Source organism: Hylobates moloch, unplaced genomic scaffold (assembly GCF_009828535.3).
Source record: "Hylobates moloch isolate HMO894 unplaced genomic scaffold, HMol_V3 SCAFFOLD_19, whole genome shotgun sequence".
NCBI lineage: Eukaryota > Metazoa > Chordata > Mammalia > Primates > Hylobatidae > Hylobates > Hylobates moloch.
The window spans coordinates 56,637,561-56,657,220 of record NW_026652294.1 but is presented as its reverse complement, the minus strand read 5'-3'; the positions used below and the strand labels follow the sequence as shown (position 1 = coordinate 56,657,220).

Sequence of the window (19,660 nt, the reverse complement as noted above, 5' to 3'; positions counted from 1 at the left end):
ATAAAGGGGAAACTGGGTACAGAGTTAATGAGAACTCGCTAAACTATATTCTAATAGTTCTGTAAATCTAAAACCATTGTAAAAATCAAGTTTACTTTAAAAATATTACTGACTGTCTTGGTTCTGTTTTACTACTTTTTTTTTCTTTTTCTTAAGTCTGGGTCTCCCTCTGTCACCCAGGCTGGAGTACAGTGGGGTGATCTTGGCTCACTGCAACCTCTGCCTCCCAGGTTCAAGCAATTCTCCCACCTCAGCCTCAGAGGTTTGAATAATACTTCTTTGTTTTAATCATTCAGCTCAGATTAAAAACAACACCTAATTTCTTAATGTCAACTATTGTCTTGCCCTCTGTTATATCCTACCTTCTCCCATTCACTATAGTCACCCTCTAGTATGGTATTGAGTTGGGGATGTGCATCTGCCCGACTAATTTTTATATTTTTTGTAGAGATGGGGTTTTGTCATGTCGTCCAGGCTGGTCTCAAACTCCTGAGCTCAAGCAGTCCGCCCACCTTGGCCTCCCAAAGTGCTGAGATTACAGGTATGAGCCACATTGCCCAGCCATTTCCGTTTACTTTTCTTTCCCATTGAGCCCAATTCTTAAAAACATCCAGTGGCAGCTTAGCTTGGGTGTCCTGGCTCAGCTCTGGAGGTTTGAATGATACTTCTTTGTTTTAATCATTCAGCTCAGATTAAAAAATTTCTTAATGTCAACTATTGGCTTGCCCTCTGTTATATTCTACCTTCTTCCATTCGCTATCCTAACTCTCTAGTATGGTATTGAGTTGGGGATGTGCACACACAGGCAAACACACACATACACATCCACATACATACACAGTGGTGTGCTGAAACTGTCTCAAACCAGCTAGTGAGACCCAATTGTTAAATTTTCAAGAATGAGGCAAGCCAGTTATTAAGCACATCCATTATTAAAAATTAAAGGATAAAGTTACAATTAAATAATATTAAAAACAAAAGTTATAGATAATATCATTACTTCTATTTATTTTACTATTATCTATACTTTCGGGGTTAAGTCTGCTGTATTTCTATAATGGAAATACTACATACTGGTGTGCTACTTTTTTTTTTTTAAGTATAGATGAATTTTATTACAAAAACTCTGTATTTATATACACACTTTTTTTTTTAGAGTGGAAGGTACAGAGATTTTTCATATACCCTTTGCCCTAACAGATGCATAGTCTGCCTCATCATCAACATCCTCCACCAGAGTGGTACATTCCTTATAAGAATTGAACTTACATCCACACATAACTTTTATTCTGTATTTGGTGATGTCACCCTGATATGACATCATATCATTGATATGATATGAAATAGACCATGGGTGGAGTATTTGTACCATGGATATTGAAAAAACTTAAATCGGAGCTTGAGTTATTGTTTTGTTGATTGTCTACTTTAAAAAGATGGATGTGCTTAATAACCGGCCTTAAAAAGATGGGGGAATATGTTAACACAGTTAATACTGTAGGTTAAACTCTAAAATGTCTGTAGCTGTTACATTGTGAATAGCATAAAATATTGAGGAATATTCTTTAAGTGTTTGAAAACAGTTTTAAACTCAGCAAAGAGGTTAACTGATATTGTTAACAAGACTCAACTTCAATCAATTCTATTGTTATACTCTCATCTTACTCGTCAATATAAATGAAAATGTCAATCGATATTCATTTCAGAATTACTCTCATTTGTTAATTGCAACCATAGGTTAACTAAAGATACAAGAGTTTGGCTAAATCAGTGAGAACATTCTATAAGTTCATTATACAGAATAGAGAATATTATATATTTTATTATTATTTGTAAGTTTTGTATTACATATCCTTTATGTCAGTAAAATTTATAATAAACATGTACATATTTATTTTTTGCAGTTTGTTGTTAAACAGTTACTAGCAAATTGCTATGTACACACATTCCTTATCAAAAATGTGGGAATTATTTGCAACATAAATGAGAACATATGAGGTTATAAGTGGTAGGTACAATCTTAAAGAGACAAATCACAAGTATGATTGATACTTCCACTAGACATCTTGTCAAGACAATTGTATTCCTAAATAAGTATCACCACAAATTTTGTTGAAACTAGACCTTTCCACAAGCTATGGGCTCCTATAAATCCATATTTTTACCAGAGTTTCTTCATCTAATTAGGTTTTTAAATTGTGGTAAGAATAAGATACAGATAAATCAATTAGATGCAGCCTGGCCAATATGGTGAAACCCCATCTCTACTAAAAATACAAAAATTAGCTGGGTGTGGTGGCAGGCGCCTGTAATCCCAGCTACTCGGGAGGCTGAGGCAGAAGAATCGCTTGAAGCCGGGAGGTGGAGGTTACAGTGAGCTGAGATCGTGCCACTGCGTTCCAGCCTGGGCGACAGAGCGAGACTCCAACTCAAAAAAAAAGAAATCAATTAGATGTATTAATTAGGAATCGGCTATAAACTGAATTGTGTTCCCCCAATATTTATATGTTGAAGCTCTAACCTCCAATGTGACAATATTTACAGATCGGGCCTTTAAAAAGGTAATTGAGGCTACATGAGGTTGTAAGGGTGGAGCCCTAATCCAGTAGAACTGGAGTCTTTACAAGAAGAGGAAGACACACCAAAGGTGCATGGGCACAGAGAAAAGGCCATGTAAGGACACAGTGGGAAGTGGCCATCTACAAGCCAATGAGAGAGGCCTTAGGAGAAACCAAATCTGTCAACATCAACATCTTGATCTTGTACTTCCAGCCTCCAGACTATGAAAAAACAACTATTGTTTGAGCCGCCCTGTCTGTGGTATATCATGTACCATGGTATTTGTAGGGAAGCCCTAGTAAACTAAAACAAAATCTTAGATTGTAAGTAATAGAAATCAACTGTAGGTAGATTATAGCAGAAAGAGGACAGAAATGCAGGTAAAAGTTACAACTAGAAACTGCAGTGCTATAGTTAGCCCAAGATGTTCTCTTTTTCTGTATCTCCTCTCTGCTATATCCTATCTATTTTATTCTGCACATCTTTATTCCACAGCTATACTGTCCAATATGATAGTCACAAGGAACATGGGGCTTCTTAAATTTAAGAAAATTCAGTTATTCAGTCACATTAAAGACATTGCAAATATTAAATAGCTACATATGGCTACTGTGTTGGACACTGTAGATACAGCACATCTCCATCATTGTAGATAGTTCTTTTGGACAGCACTGGATTATAGGATTACCAGAGATCAAGGTAAACTTCCCTTGAAGTTGAAGGTAAACTTCCATTTAACCATCAGGACACCTCAGCTGTGTCGCTCCCTTTTAAGGCCTATATTTAGTTTTGAATTTATAATTTTTTATCATTTTTCTTAGGGACTGATATCACTAGTGACCTCTAGGGAAAGGAGTAGTAGTGAGGAGAAACATTAATTTTATTTTGTATTGTTTGAACATAAATACATCCATGTACAAACTGCATAATATTTTTTAAGGTATTGGAGTTTTGTATTGCTCACCATTGTATCCAAACACTCAGTATAGTACCTTAACAGGTAACGTTAGGAAGTCTAAGAGATGGACATACAGTTAATGCTAAATCCTGAGATGGTGAGAAGATGCTCTGGTTATGCCTAATTCTTTCTGCTTCAAGCTCAGCTAGGTCTGGGAGTTGCTTGGGGAAACTGGAAGCCTGAACCAGAGGACTGCATGCGTGTGTGCGTGCGTGTGTGTGTGTGTGTGTACTGGTAGGTAATTATAACTATTGTGTATCTGACACTATGGTAGTTTATACTTTTTATGTCTACTCCAAACAACAACACTACAAAGTAGTCACCCTTTTACCCATTTTATAAATGAGGGAACTAAGACTAACTCATTTATGCTGGTGTGTTCTTTTTTCTTTTCCTGTTAGTGCAATTTGACAGTTACACAATTGTTACTAAATAGAATGTGGCCAGTTCTAGAGAAACTTCATCCTACCAGTGCTTATTTTATTATTTTATTAGATAATTCATACACTTGGATCAAAAACTGGTAGCAAATTGTATTTAGTACAAAGTAAATCTTCCTTCACACACTACCCTCAGGCAACAGTCAACAACCTCTTGTGTGTCTTTACAGAAATATTTTATGTATATGCAACACATATACGAATATTTCTAAAATTTAATTTGGAGTATTTTACATACTCCAAATCTTTCTTTTTTTTACTTAACAATATATCTTGAAAATCATTATATATTACTAGATCTGCTGAATTTCTTTTAATAGCTATATGTTATTTGTTGTAGGAAAGCCTCAAAATTTATTCAAATCCCTACTCATTTATGATTGTTGTTTCATATCTTTTGTTATTACAAAGCTTCAGTGACCATTCTTATAAATGGGCCATTTTGCACATGTGCAAATATATCTGCAGAATAAATTTCGAGAGGTAGAGTTGCTGAGTCAAATTTAAAGGCAAAGAGTCTTTAAACTTTTCATAGATATTGCTAATTTTTATCCATAGATGTTATACAAATATACTTCCCCTCAGCAATGTTTACCCATACCCTTTCCAATACTAAAGGAACACTTTCTTGTACAAGAGAAAAAGAAAGAAAGAAAAATCAATCTAATTTGCCTATAGGCACCTGAAGTTTTTTTTTTTTTTTTTTTGCCTTGCCCAGAACTTATGCATTTCAGTCAACCCTAGCCTCACCATCCCCATTTCCTGGAATGATATTAATACTACTTTCCAGCTGAAGCTGTGAGACCACATTCTTTCTTTCCTATTTAATACAATACTGGCCTACTTTATATATGACTGGGATGGAGACTATTCATTCTGCTCATCTGTGCATTATGCAAATTTGCCTCCACGCAGATTGGCCTCTTGCAACCCTGGGTCACTTTCTGACCGCGCTTTCCTGAAGTATTCATCTTTGGTCCTGTGGTAGTACCCAGTGGACAACCTCACTTTCCTGTAAACTACTTACTTGAGGTATTTTCCCTAACAACGTGAAATACATTCCATTTCTCTCCTTGCTCTTTTCATCAATCTCATTTCAATGGTTCTTAGAAAACACTTTTTTTGATTATTATTTAGCTTTATAATACTTATTTCTTCAGTTCCCCTTCCATAAAGTCTTTGATTTAGAGGTCAAATCTGTTTTGCTTTACTATTCCTATCTAAAGCTTGAAAGTATGGTAATTAATAAAAATATTCTACATGTTAAATTAGCTTTAACGTTAGCTTTAAAAGAAGATAGCAGTTAATCAGTCTTGATGACTTAGAGGTTGACAGGTAGAAGGATCCTAAAATTTAATTCCTGGGCTGCTAACTTCAAATCTCATCTGTATCAAGTTTTCTCACTTAAGTCATTAACATCAAAAATTATTTTATTAAATGATTTATAATTGGGAGAGTACTATTTCTCTTTCTCCCCACCTCCAATTATGAGAAAATACTTATCCCCAGCTTTTTCTGGGTAGAGCTATTCAATTTTTTTTTTTTTTTTTCAGATGGAGTTTCACTCTTATTACCTAGGCTGGAGTGCAACGCTGCAATATCTGCTCACTGCAACCTCCACCTCCCAGGTTCAAGCGAGTCTCCTGCCTCAGCTTCTGGAGTAGGTGAGATTACAGGCAAGTGCCACTACGCCCAGCTAATTTTTGTATTTTTAGTAGAGATGGGGTTTCACCATGTTAGTCAGGCTGGTCTCGAACTCCTGACCTCATGTGATCCACCCGCCTCTGCCTTCCAAAGTGCTGGGATTACAGGTGTGAACCACCGCGTCCAGCCGAATTTGTTTTTTAAATCTTTTTGGCACTCTACCAAATCACGAAGGCTCATCTTAGGGGAACAGGAGGGATTTAGTCTGTTAATAAATTTTTCTCCATGCCATGGGGAAGACTCTCTCAGAAGGTAGCATCTAGAACAGAACATTGAAAAGTTTATGAACACCACCAGTACTTCATACTTTTGTTTTATCTTCCCTTTGAGATAGACATTTAGTCCTTTACTGTTATTACTTAGCACAATACCTGGCACACAGTAGGTGGCCACTGATTATTTCTTGAATGAAGTAAGGAATGAGAATATTACTTACAGAATTAGAGCTCTGCGCATTACTTCCTTCCAGATTTCATATACCTTTTTTTAGTAATGAGTGCAAACAGGATCTGGGGCAGCTACATTATCCTTCTGAATGGAGACAGGGATTTGGCAATGCTTATTTTCAATTTCTTCAGAAATGCCTTAAATATATTAATGGAGGTAACAACTTAAATAATCTCAAATAGCAATCCATAGACAGAAAATGTAACAGCAATGTCCTGTGATCTGTTCTTTGGCTTCTATTCCCTAGAGAAATAGTTCCCTAAGACCAAACAGTCTATAGATAGAATTGTAGCAACAGTCAATTATGATGTTAGCTATTTGAGAGACAGTTGAGAATTCAGAAAATTACTGAAATGTTGTAAGACAACTCACTCAAAGAACAGTTCAAATAGTGGAAAAGGTAAATGATGATGTATTCATTTATTTTGTTATATTTTTTCCAATTTCAAAGGATAGCAAATGCTGCCCATTTATTTATTTATTTATTTATTTTTCCATAAGTTATTGGGGTACAGGTGGTGTTTGTTTACATGAGTAAGTTCTTTAGTGGTGATTTGTGAGATTTTGGTGCACCCTTCACCTGAGCAGGATACACTGCACCATATTTGTAGTCTTTTATCCCTCGCCCCCTCCATCTCTTCCCCCTAAGTCTCCAAAGTCCATTGTATCATTCTTATGCCTTTGCATCCCATAGCTTAGCTCCCACATATCAGTGAGAACATACAATGCTTAGTTTTCCATTCCTGAGGTAGTTCACTTAGAATAATAGTCTCCATTCTCATCCAGGCCACTGCAAATGCTGTTAATTCATACATTTTTATGGCTGTGTAATATATCACAGTTTCTTTATCCACTCATTGATTGATGGGCTTTTGGGTTAGTTCCACAATTTTGCTATTGCGAATTGTGCTGCTATAAACATGTGTATGCAAGTATCTTTTCCAAATAATGATTCCTTTTCCTTTGCGTAGAAACCCAGTAGTGGGATTGCTGGATCAAATGGTGGTTCTACTTTTAGTTCTTTAAGGAATCTCCAGACTGTTTTCCATAGGGGCTGTACTAGTTTACATTCCCACCAGTGGTGTAAAGGTGTTCCCTGCTCACCACACCCATGCCAACATCTACTGTTTTTTGATTTTTTGATTATGGCCATTCTTGCAGGAGTATAGCATTGTGATTTTGATTTGCATTTCTCTGATCATTAGTGATGTTGAGCATTTTTTCATATGTTTGTTGGTCAGTTGTATATCTTCTTTTGAGAATTGTCTTTTCATGTCCTTAGCCCACTTTTTGATGGCATTGTTTGTTTTTTTTCTTGCAGATTTGTTTGAGTTCATTGTAGATTCTGGATATCAGTCCTTTGTCAGATGCATAGATTGTGAATGTTTTCTCCCACTCTGTGGGTTGTCTATTTACTCTGCTGACTGTTCCTTTTGCTGTGGAAAAACTCTTTAGTTTAATTGGGTCCCAGCTATGTACTTTTGATTTTATTGCATTTGCATTTTGGTTCTTGGTCATGAAATCTTGCCTAGTCAATGTCTAGAAGGGGTTTTCCAATGCTATCGTTTAGAATTTTTATAGTTTCAGGTCTTAGGTTTAAGTCCTTAATCCATCTTGAGTTGATTTTTGTATAAGGTGAGAGATGAGGATCCAGTTTCATTCTCCTATATGTGGCTAGCCAATTATCCCAGCACCATTTGTTTAAAAGGGTGTCCTTTCCCCATTTTATATTTTTGTTTGCTGTGTCAAACATCAGTTGGCTGTAAGTATTTGGGTTTATTTCTGAGTTCTCTGTTCTGTTCCATTAGTCTATATGCCTATTTTTATACTAGTACATGCTGTTTTGGTGACTATGCCTTTATAGTATAGTTTGAAAGCAGGTAGCATGATGCCTCCACATTTGTTCTTTTTGCTTAGTCTTACTTTGGCTATGCAGGCTCTTTTTTGGTTTCATATGAATTTTAGAATTATTTTTTCTAATTCTGTGAAGAATGATGGTGGTATTTTGATGGGGATTGCATTGAATTTGTAGATTTTTTTTGGCAGTATGGTCATTTTCACAATATTGATTCTACTCATCCATGAGCATGGGATATGTTTCCATTTGTATGTTGTCTATTATTTCTTTCAGCAGTGTTTTGTAGTTTTTCTTGTAGAGGTCTTTTGACTCCCTGGTAATGCATATTCCTAAGTATTTGATTTGATTTGATATTTTTTTTTTGCTGCTATTGTAAAAGGGGTTAAGTTCTTGATTTGATTTTCTGCTTGGTGGCTGTTTGTGTATAGAAGAGCTACTGATTTGTATACATTAATCTTGTATCCAGAAACTTTGCTGAATTCTTTTATCAATTCTAGTAGCTTTCTGGAGGAGTCCTTAGGGTTTTCAAGGTAAACGATCATATCATCAGCAAACAGTGACAGTTTGACTTCCTTTTTACCGATTTGGATACCCTTTATTTTTCTGTCTCGTCTGGTTGCTCTGGCTAGGACTTCCAGTACTATGTTGAAGAGGAGTAGTGAGAGTGGGCATCCTTGTTCCAGTTTGCAGAGGAAATGCTTTCAACTTTTCCCATTCAGTATTATGTTGGCTGTGGGTTTTCATAGATGGCTTTTATTACATTAAGTTATGTCCCTTGTATGCCAATTTTGCTGAGAGTTTTAATCATAAAGGGATGCTGAATTTTGTCAAATGCTTTTTCTGCGTCTATTGAGATGATCATGTGATGTTTTGTTTTTAATTCTGTTTTCGTGGTGTATCAAATATGTTTAACCATCCCGACATTCCTGGTATGAAACCCACTTGATCATGTCATGGTGGATTATTTTTTGATATGTTGTTGGATTCTGTTAGCTAGTATTTTATTAAGGATTTTAGCATCAATGCCCAACAAGGATATCAATCTGTAGTTTTTAAATGTGCTTTTCTGGACCGGCACGGTGGCTAAGGCCTGTAATCCCAACACTTTGGGAGGCCGAGGAGGGCGGACCACTTGAGGTCAGGAGTTCGAAATCAGCCTGGCCAAAATGGTGAAAATCCGTCTCTACTAAAAAGGTGTTGTGGCAGGCGCCTGTAATCCCAGCTACTCAGGAGGCTGAGGCAGGAGAATCGCTTGAACCCGCGAGGCGGAGGTTGCAGTGAGCCGAGATCGCGCTACTGCACTCCAGCCTGGGCAAGGGAGAAAAACTCCGTCTCAAAAAGAAAAAAAAAAAAAAGTTGTGTTCTGCTATTTCCTGAACTTTGTTACGTAAATAAGCCACGTGAGATCTGGAAGGAGGTGGAGGTGAAGTGAAGACCCTCCCACCTGGTCTGCGTCCAGAGTACGTGGGGCGTGTGGCACTGGCGTGGGCCCCAGGAAGGATCCTAGCGAGTTTTGGTGCTGGAGGCCCGGCCAAAGGAAGGGCTGCTCTCCCGTCCCGCGGGCTCCGAAGTCGCCGCACCCGGGCACGCCTAGGCCTCTTCACCCTCGCTCGTGACGCGCGCCCCAAAGGAAGCTTTTACAGGTTTCGGTGGGCAGGACCTTTTATTCCCCTTCTGCTCCACAGCCCCGGTGCTCAATAGGTTGGTTCGGAGGTTTCTTTCGTCCGTGGTTATGGAAAGTCCCCGCCTCCAAACCGCAGTCCCGCAGTCAATTCTGCAGCCTCAGGGCCTCGAACAGCCATGCTTAGAATCCGTCCTTCTTTCCTGCTCCATCCACCCTTCCCCTCTGGCTTCTTTTTTTTCACTGGAGAAAGCCCACCCGAGTCTCTCAGCCTGCTTCGGAGGTTACTGCGGCCTCCCCCACGGGTAGTTCTGGGACCCGGGTCTAGTCCGCGGTTCCGGGGCTTGTCCCTCCCTGGAGTCGTCAGGCCCAGTATACGTGTGCTCGGTATGCTCGGGAAACACGCGTGGGCTTTAACAGCAGATCTCCATAAAAGGGTCCTGGAGATAGCCTCTGCCTGGCCCGAGGCCCAGTGCCTCAAAGCGGACGCCTTTGCGCTCCCCGAGGTGCTCACACCACAGCGGAGCCTGCTGGCGAGTGGAGCGTAGGACTGCGAACTAGCAATCGCCCGAGAAGCGGCGAGGGGGAGGGGAATGTCTGTGAATCGGTTATCCCTCCCACCCCCAGCAGAAGTCGGGGAAATGTGGGTGGAAGGGGGAAAAAGGGAGAGAACAGGAGTGGGGTTGAGGAAGGGTAAGGAGGAAGGTGAGCTTCCTACAGCTGCAGGAGAAGGTGGAGAAAATTTTCAGGGGGACAGCTGCGTGGTAGAGCTAGCGAGCTTCAGAGAAATGTTGATGGACAGATGCCCAGAAAGTGAGGATGCCGGGCATGGGCACTGCGTACCAGGCACAGGAGATATATGGAGGCAGGAAATTGGCACATCATAAGCATTTGACCATCCTGCCCTAAAACAAAACAAATTGAACAACAACAAAAGATAATAGCAAAAGTGGTACAGTAGTGAGCTCGTAGGACCCATTCCTGTATAGAAACAGAAAAATAAGCAAAAGTTGCCAGAATTGACTTCGTGGGAACTCTGGGAAACAGTAAGAAAGTTTACAGCAACCAAGTGAGGGCTGAACCAAGGCAAAGGTAACTGAAACGCAATGATAGGGAAGAGGGGCAGGGAAGTGTTGAGTAGACAAAGGCGGGTCCCAGGTAAGGGCCCTCGCCTGGGCCTGTGCCCACTGGACCTAGGTGAGGACAGGCACTCCTTCCTTCATGCCCAAATGTTGCATATCCCAAGACCACCCTGTCCCGCCCCGCCCCCATCCTTTGCCTATGAAAACCCTGAGACCCTAGCAGGCAGACACACAAGCGGCTCTATGTCCGGAGGAACTCATTGGAGGAACTGGACGTGGAGCGGGGCACCCCAGCGGAAGGGAGCACGCCAGTGGAAGAGCACACCGACAGACCATAGGAGTCGGTCTGTTATATTATCATAGTATAATAATATTATAAAATTATTATATTATAATACAATAAAATATAAATATATAAATAATAAATAATGTAATAAATATGAATAAAAATAATAATTACATGTTTATATTTATATGAGAACACTATGAATAATTTTAAGCCAAAAAACAACTCGATGTTCATCACTGGATGAGTAGATGAGCAATTTCCAGTATATTCATACAATGGAATATGATTCAGCCATAAAATGAAATGAGGTACCGATACATGCTGCAGCAGGAATGAACCCCCAAAACACTACACTTGGTGAAGAAGCCAGACACGGAAGGTCACATATTGTATGATCCTATTTATAAGAAATATTCAGAATAGGTAAATCTATAGAGACAAAAGGAGATTTGTAGTTGCCAGGAGTTGGAGGCAAGAAGGATTTAACAGGTATGCTTAATGGGGCCTCCTATGCAGTTGACGAAAATGTTTTGAGCTAGATAAGAGTGATGGTTGCATAACATTGTACTAAATGCCACTGAATTCTACTCTTTAAAATTTTTAATTTTATGTTATGTAGCGTGTACCCTCAAAAAAAAAAAAATAGAGGCGCAGTGCTCCAGCATGGGATGAGGCAGCGTGGACAGGAGCATCTCCCAATCGCAGTGAAGTCTGAGCCGCGTGCCTGTAACAATCCCACTGTGGCAGAGAACCGCAGAGTTCCTTCCGGTTTGGCAGCAGTCATTCGCAACCTCACAGCCCTCTGGAACCCCAGACTGGGGGTCTCGGAACGCCGAGGTGGGGACTGGGAGCCGAGTCGGATTCCGAGACTGTGGGCCAGGTTTGGCTGGATTCAGTTACCCGGCTGAGGCCTAGTGAGCAAAATATCCCAAACCTCGCGTGATTTGGAAGCGGAAGCCGGATAAATACGGATCTCCAGATGTGCCAGTCTAGAGTCTATCGATATGAGATCCCCTTAGAGTTTCTATTCATCATTTTAACCGCATTTCATCGATCTTGAGACACGGCTTTTGATATTTTATCACCTCAAGATAAATAGCGTTAGATGTCTAACAGCAGCATTTTTCTAAGAGATACATGAAACAACAGTGAGTGTCAGAAACGATGCTGTCTTCCATGCAATGAAATTGTTGTAATAGGTGCTCAATAAATGTTGACAATAAATGAGTGAATGAATGAAAATTATTTTATTTTTATTTGAGCTTTGGTTCTGCCATTTGCTACCAGTGTGACTCAAGAGAAGCCAGTAACCCCCCTGAGCTTCCCTAGTTCACAACATGCCTGTCATGAAGTCGACAGCTTCTGGAGGCTGCGAGGCTAGCAAGAAGTGCCCACATAAATGTGCGCTTAGGGCGTGAGGGCTCACTCCCGAAAACTCCAACACAATGAAAACGCAGAAGCGGTGTTTTTCTTTTTTACATTTTTATAAGAATATATAAAAAATGATATAAATGGAAATTTACGGTAGTGGGGGAAGGCATATATCTACGTTAAAAGGCAGGGCATTTTTAAAAGCTCTATTTTCTAAATTAAAACTACGAAAGCGGGGTGGGTTGTGGTGGGGGCAGTTGAGGCCCTGTAGGACCTTCGGTGACTGATGATCTAAGTTTCCGGAGGTGTCTCAGAGCCTCTGTGGTTCTTTCACTCGGGGATGTCTGCAGAGGGCAGAAAGAAAACAGGCGTTAGAAACCAGAGGTCAAAGATGTGTGGCGCATCCCGCCCTCCTCTCTTGCCGTCCCTACCGGCATTGAAGTACTTATGGACAAGGTTCTCGCAATGGCTTCACGTGCATGTACCCGCCGCCACCGCTCTCCCACACCTCCCTGGTCTAGCAGCTACTCCACTGCCCGCCTGGCTGCTCCAGGCGCGCCGACCGCTCAAGCGCTCCAGGTCCACCCGGCCGAGGGTAGGGAAAGCGCGACCGCGTGGCCCGCAGGGTTGCAAGAAGAAAACGAGTGTTATGAGTCTCAGTGGTTGCTTACAATGCCAGGCGCGAAGGCGTGAAGATGTGGCCTTTCCCTTCCCGCATCCCCAGGCATCTTTTGCACCTGGTGCGGAATGAGCCAGCCAGCTTGCGATAACCAAAGGGCGCCTCCGGCTCTGGCGCTCCTCGGCGGAATCCCGTAGCTTCCCTATGCATGCCTGCTTCTACAAACCCACAAATGGTTTCCGATCATTTCTGAAACAAAATGGATGCTCATTTATTCATATGATCTGGCTTCTGCCTTCCTCTCTAATCTCGTTGCGTACGGGCTCCAGCTCGCCATTCGGTTCTCCCGAAGCAGCATTTACACTTGAGAGTCTCAAGATTATTTTATTCCTGAGGCAGCAGTTGCACTTGAGAGTCTCTTTTTACGTTTACTCCTGAGGCAGCATTTGCACTTGAGTTTCTTCCTCTTGTAGCTTTCATTAGATTCTCCGACCACTCTTTAGCTTCTCCTTCTATTCACACTTCATATTTACCCATTGCATTGGTTTTATAAACTCGCCCTCTGAAAATAGGTTGTTATCTTCCTTAACGTCTGTTTCCCAGGTCGGGCACGATAGCTTGGGACTGTAATCCCAGTACTTTAGGAGGAGGAGAGGGGATGATCGCTTGAGCCCAGATAACATGGTGAGACCTTCGTTTATATTAAACAAACAAACCCAGGCATCGTGGCTTGCACCTGTGGTTCCAGCTAGTCGGGAGGCTCAGGTGGGAGAACCCCTCGAGCCAGAGAGGTTGAGGCTGCAGTGAACTGTGATCGCGCCACTGCACTCCAGGTTGGGCAACAGATTGGCCCTGTCTCCAAATGTAAATCCCATGAGGGCAAGACTCTAGTTTGGTCTCATTCACCTTGGCGTGCCCACCACCTAGAACAGGGCTGATCACGCAGTGGAATCTAACTATATAATTAATTGTGCTTGAAGGGGGGTGTTGGGGAGTAAGAGAAGGAAGGGAGGAAGGAAGAAATGAAAGACTTGTGTGCTTGGATTAAATATGTTAGGTTTGGTTAAGAGTCGTTCAGTTTATTCATTTGCTTGTGGCCCAATTCAATAGTTTTACTCCCTCTCCCACTTGGCTCCTCTGGCTTTTTGCTCAGCCCTGGAACCGCGCTGTAATTGGCAGCTCCTTCTAAATCGGAACCCGGATGCTAGGTGTAACTGGAGCCTAAGTCTCCTTCTTCACCGGGACCTGGATGCTAGCTGTAACTGGAGGGAATTGGGGGGGAGGAGGGGCCGAGTAAAGAAGAACTTCGCGTCTTTAACTTCGAAGGTGATTTTGCGTTCTGTATTTACAGCATCTCCAAACAGAGGGCTTAGAGCTAACTCTCCACCCTGTCCTCCCCGGCTCCCCTGTGGTCCAAGGAGCCCAGTGCCCCCGTTCTGGGCCAAAATAAGATGGATTTCATAATCTTCAAGGTCATGTTTTACCTTAAATATTCGTGTTAATTCCCGTGTATTGCTTCATATATCTATTTTGTTTTAAAAAAAAAAAGTGTTCCTCTCCCAGAAACAATTGAGTAATGTTGGCACTTTCAGCAGACAGCTGTGGGGGTAGGGAACTGGGGCCATGGAATGGGGGCGGAGGGAGGATGTTTTGAGATCACAAAAAGGAAAGGCAAGGGCAAGGAGGACCATAATTCTACCTTCATCGCTCAGCGATCTCTTGCACAAGTTTAAGAGGGAAAGGAGAGGGCCTCTGTCTGCCATAGAGTGCTGCAAACTCCGGTGCACAGACTGCCAGGGTCAGCGAAGTCTTGGTCCGGATGTCCTCAGAATCCCCCGGGGCAGCTCTGGAAAACTCTACCGCATAAAGCGGAGGATCAGATTAGTTGAGGAGGGTCAGATTATTTGAGTTGTGCAGAAGAGCCGAGATCGAGAGATCTCCAGATGATGCCACGCACAGTTGGGTTCGGAAATCCTGAGGTTGGTCCAGCCAGCTTGGTATGCAAATGAGGAAACAGACCTGGTAAGTGGATGCAACTGGCCCTAGTTTGGAGGAAGAGGGGGCACTAGACCTCTAGCCTCTTGAGTCTTCATTGCTCCGCAGTCTAGGCCTTGAACTAGCAGAGGGTAGGTGTTTGGGTGGTGGTATGCTTTGGGAAGTATAATGTACAGAATGGGCTTTCACGTGCGCAAGTCCATTTCGGGGTTATTTCCCATTTGCGGCCCTGGCAGGGCAGAGAGATAGGGAGACTCAGGCCGTCCCACTGATTGGCGCGTGAGCTGAGGCAAGACCGGAGACTGGTCTCCCGGGCTGAACTTTCTGTGCTGGAAAATGAATGCTCTGAGCTTTGGAAGCCCTCAGGGTACAAATTCTCAGATCATCAGTCCTCACCTGAGGGACCTTCCGCGGCATCTCTGCGGGCATGGTTACTGCCTCTGGTGCCCCCCGCAGCCGCGCGCAGGTACCGTGAGACATCGCGATGGCCCCGCTCCTCAGCCAGATCCACGGGCAGACGGCCCCAGGCATCGCGCACGTCCAGCCGCGCCCCGGCCCGGTGCAGCACCGCCAGCGTGTCCAGGAAGCCCTCCCGGGCAGCGTCGTGCACGGGTCGGGTGAGAGTGGCGGGGTCGGCGCAGTTGGGCTCTGCGCCGTGGAGCAGCAGCAGCTCCGCCACACGGGCGCAGCCCATCATCATGACCTGCCAGAGAGAGCAGAGTGGTCAGAGCCAGGGTAGGGGCCGGCATGACGGAAAGGAAGCTTGTGTGAAGCCCCCTCATCGCCAAGCAGACCCCCACACAAGCCCCAGGTGTCTAATTACCCCTACATTTGCTTCCAGTTTCCAATTTCCTTCTCAAGTTCTCTATCCATTCTTCAGTACACAATGAATTCCATTATATCCTCCGAACTTCTGCGGAGCTGTCGTCACAGGCAGAGAGCACTGTGAGGCACGGGCAAAATAGCAAAGGGGCAGGGATAAACTGACTTTTACTCCAGGCTAACTTCCTGTATTTCCCCTGAGATACAACTACTGAAATTTCTTCCTGAAATTATGTTAGGCCTGGAGATTTTTTGTTGTTGTTGTTCACTGCTGTATATCCAAGCGCAGAATGTCGTAATTGTTAAAAAGAGAAAACTTGTTTGTTTGTTAAAACAAATTCTCACAAAACTTTTAAGTTACCCTTAGCTTCTGGGAATGTTGAACTTCAATTTCTTTTTCATTATATTAGTTTTAAAATTATATATTGGCATAGTACAGTTGTATATATTTATGTGGTACAATGTGAAGTTATGATCTTTGAACACAATGGGGAATTATTAAGTCAAGCTAAGTAACCTATCCATCACCTCAAATATTTGACATTTTTGTCAAATGAGAGCATTTGGGATTTACTATTTAGCTATATTCATCATGGTGTGAAACACATCTCAAAAAAAAACAATCAAACTTATTCCTCCCATCTTAACTGAGGCTTTGTATCTTGATGACCATCTCCCCACTCCTCCCACCCCCCAGCTCCAGTAACCACCATTCTACTCTTTACTGCTAAGAATGTAATTGTTTTATATTTCACAGATAAGTGAGAACATGTGATATTTGTCTTTCTGTATTTGGCTTATTTCATTTAGCATTATGCTCTCCAATTCCAAAACTTCAATTTCTTCCAGTGTAAAATAAGAAGGCTAGTCTAATTAGCCCTAAAATTCCTTCCTGTGGTAGGCTCAATAATGCCCCCCAATGTCTATGTCCTAATCCTCAAAAACTGTTAATATATTAACTTATGTGGCAAAAGAGGCTTTACAGATGTGATTTAATTAATGGTCTTGAGGGAGATTATCCAGAATTTTCAGGGTGGGCCCAACATAACCCCAAGTGTTTTTATTAGAGGGTCACAGTCAGAGAGAAGATATAAGAATGGAAGCACAGGCCACAGAGAAAATACAGGTACTATGAGCCAAGGAATTTGATTGTCACTAGGAGCTGGAAAAGACAAGGAAACAGATTGCCCCTTAGAGTTTCCAAAAGGAATGAAACCCTATGGACCCATTTTTGACTTCTGATCTCTAGAACTGTAAAATAATAATTTTGTGTTTGTTTTAGCTAACACATTTGTGATAATTTGTAACAGCAGCAGTAGGAAACTAAAACACTATCCAAGTTTATGATTTAAGAGTTCATTAAACAAGAGATGGTCACCTCTTTGGTTCCTAAATCATCTTGGAAACAAAGACATTTCCAGAGAGGAATTTTAAAATACTGTCTGCAGTCATAGCCACCTGAAAATTTGAGTGTTGCATGGTGGAAGTAGACAATTTATTTTAGGATAACTGTTATTTGTTATATTAGTTTGAGGATGGTGGTGTTAAAGAGGAGTTACTTATTTTTAGGTACATTTCATACTAAACACAAATCGCATAATTTGCCTAAATCAAGGAATTATACTAAATTATATATGGTTATTAAATCCTGTCCTGAGAAAGTGAAACCGACTCAGTTTTCAAAGAGACAAAGAGAAAATATAAGCAAACCAAATTGCAGCTACAAAAAGAAAGACAAAATGTTGCAGTATATTTATTGTTTTGTGTATTCAATGAAGTCCTTCGTCTTGGTCATAAAACTAGCCTTAAAGGTTTTTCTTATATTTCATAGTATGAAAAAAATCTAAAAAGTAACCCATGTGTAAATATTTAAATCATGATAGAAATCCAAAGCAAAAAGAAAATGAATCAATTAAATTAAAATGTGTAGGATGCTTAAACCCATTTGATAATATATTAATACGAATTTAGTACTTAAAGATGTTATATAAATAAGTGTTCCTATATTAAACACCAATGTAGTTAGGATTCTAAGCCAACATCATTTCCCCTTTTCTACATGTTCTTCTCCCTTCTCCATTAAAAATTGTCAAAACTATCCACTTTTCCTTTTCCTTTCTGTTTTTAAACAAATAAGGTCTCTTCTAAGACATTGTAGGACTACAAAGCCAAACTCCCGGGTCCAAGCTGTTGGCAAAATTTTAGAGATGCTAAGTTACCCATGCATTAATTACTTTTAAATCCTCCCCTAACTCCCTCACAAAACAGGAGTAGGGAGAGGAGAAACACCACTGTTCAAAAATGAGGAATTGAAAACTCCATCACAAATAAACTATATCAAGTAAGCTAAAGATAGCAAAAGAGCAAAAATTTTAGCAGATATTCCCAAAATGGTAACTACATATTACTTCTGGCACGATCACATGAATGTGGCTTATTATTTCCTAAGTTCCTACAGCAAACATATATTTATTTGCCCTACTCAGTTAAAAATAAACACAATATGTAGTTGCTTCTGAATAATTTCTCTCTCTCTCTCTCTCTCTCTCTCTTTCTCTCTTTCTTTCTTTCGACAAAGTCTCACTCTGTCACCCAGGCTGGAGTGAAGTGGCTCCCTCTCGCTGTTCACTGCAATCTCAGTCTCCCGGGTTCAAGCGAGTCTCCTGCCTCAACCTCCGGAGTAGCTGGGATTACAGGCGCCTGCCAGCACCCCCGGCTACTTTTTGTATTTTTAGTAGAGGCGAGGTTTCACCTGTTAGCCAGGCTGGTCTCGAACTCACGACCTCAGGTGATTCCCCCCGCCTTGATCTCCCAAAGTGAAGGGATTACAAGGCGTGAGGCACTGCGCCCGGCCGCTTCTGAATAATTTCGATCAAAATTTATATTCGCTATTTATTCCAACATACACCACAGATTTCCACTGATAATCCCTCCTAGTAAGAAAGATAAGCTCCATCCAGGTATCTGTGAATTGGGGGCTAAGTAGTCCCAGCACATCTTACATTTCTTTAAGGCTCCCTTTTTATCTCAAACGTTCGTAAATTTTGTATCTGATAAAGAGCATACTTCCATCTAATACAAATATGTTCCCCACTTCAGATCTTCGCAGCATTCGAGAGATCTGCACGCGCGTGGCTCCTCATTCTTCTTCCTTGGCTTCCCAAGCCCCCAGGGCGTCGCCAGGAGGAGATCTGTGATTACAAACCCCTTCTGAAAACTCCCCAGGAAGCCTCCCCTTTTTCCAGAGAATCGAAGCGCTACCTGATTCCGATTCCCCTGCAAACTTCGTCCTCCAGAGTCGCCCGCCATCCCCTGCTCCCGCTGCAGACCCTCTACCCACCTGGATCGGCCTCCGACCGTAACTATTCGGTGCGTTGGGCAGCGCCCCCGCCTCGAGCAGCGCCCGCACCTCCTCTACCCGACCCCGGGCCGCGGCCGTGGCCAGCCAGTCAGCCGAAGGCTCCATGCTGCTCCCCGCCGCTCGCTCCCTGTTCTCCCCCTCTCCGCAGCTGCCGAGCGCACGCGGTCCGCCCCACCCTCTGGTGACCAGCCAGCCCCTCCTCTTTCTTCCTCCGGTGCTGGCGGAAGAGCCCCCTCCGACCCTGTCCCTCTACTCCTCTGGAGGGATCGCGGTATCTTTCCAGGCAGGGGGCGCCGTGAGCGAGTGCTCGGAGGAGGTGCTATTAACTCCGAGCACTTAGCGAATGTGGCACCCCTGAAGTCGCCCCAGGGTGGGTCTCCCCCGGGGGCACCAGCCGGAAGCAGCCCTCGCCAGAGCCAGCGTTGGCAAGGAAGGAGGGCTGGGCTCCTCCCCACCTGCCCCCCACACCGCCCTCCGGCCTCCCTGCTCCCAGCCGCGCTCCACCGCCTGCCAGCAAAGGCGTGTTTCGGTGCG

General features: G+C 42.5%; 1 protein-coding gene across 1 annotated transcript; it reads right to left on the bottom strand.

Annotated features, from left to right (window-relative positions):
- Positions 1-12,182: 12,182 nt before the first annotated feature.
- Positions 12,183-19,257, bottom strand: LOC116458431 (cyclin-dependent kinase inhibitor 2A). The gene is made up of 3 exons (XM_032138035.2): positions 19,106-19,257; positions 15,340-15,646; positions 12,183-12,673 (listed from the first exon to the last, which is right to left on the bottom strand). The coding sequence occupies exons 1-3, from the start codon at positions 19,229-19,231 to the stop codon at positions 12,660-12,662; spliced, it is 447 nt and encodes a 148-aa protein (XP_031993926.1). The 5' UTR covers positions 19,232-19,257; the 3' UTR covers positions 12,183-12,659.
- Positions 19,258-19,660: the final 403 nt, after the last annotated feature.

What these genes read in the sequence shown, in the direction of transcription:
- LOC116458431 (XM_032138035.2), bottom strand. Translation starts at nt 19,231, where the DNA reads ATGGAGCCTTCGGCTGACTGGCTGGCCACGGCCGCGGCCCGGGGTCGG. An exon ending in ACGGTCGGAGGCCGATCCAG is followed by an intron (nt 15,647 to 19,105) that starts GTGGGTAGAGGG and finishes TCTCTCTGGCAG; the next exon opens with GTCATGATGATGGGCTGCGC.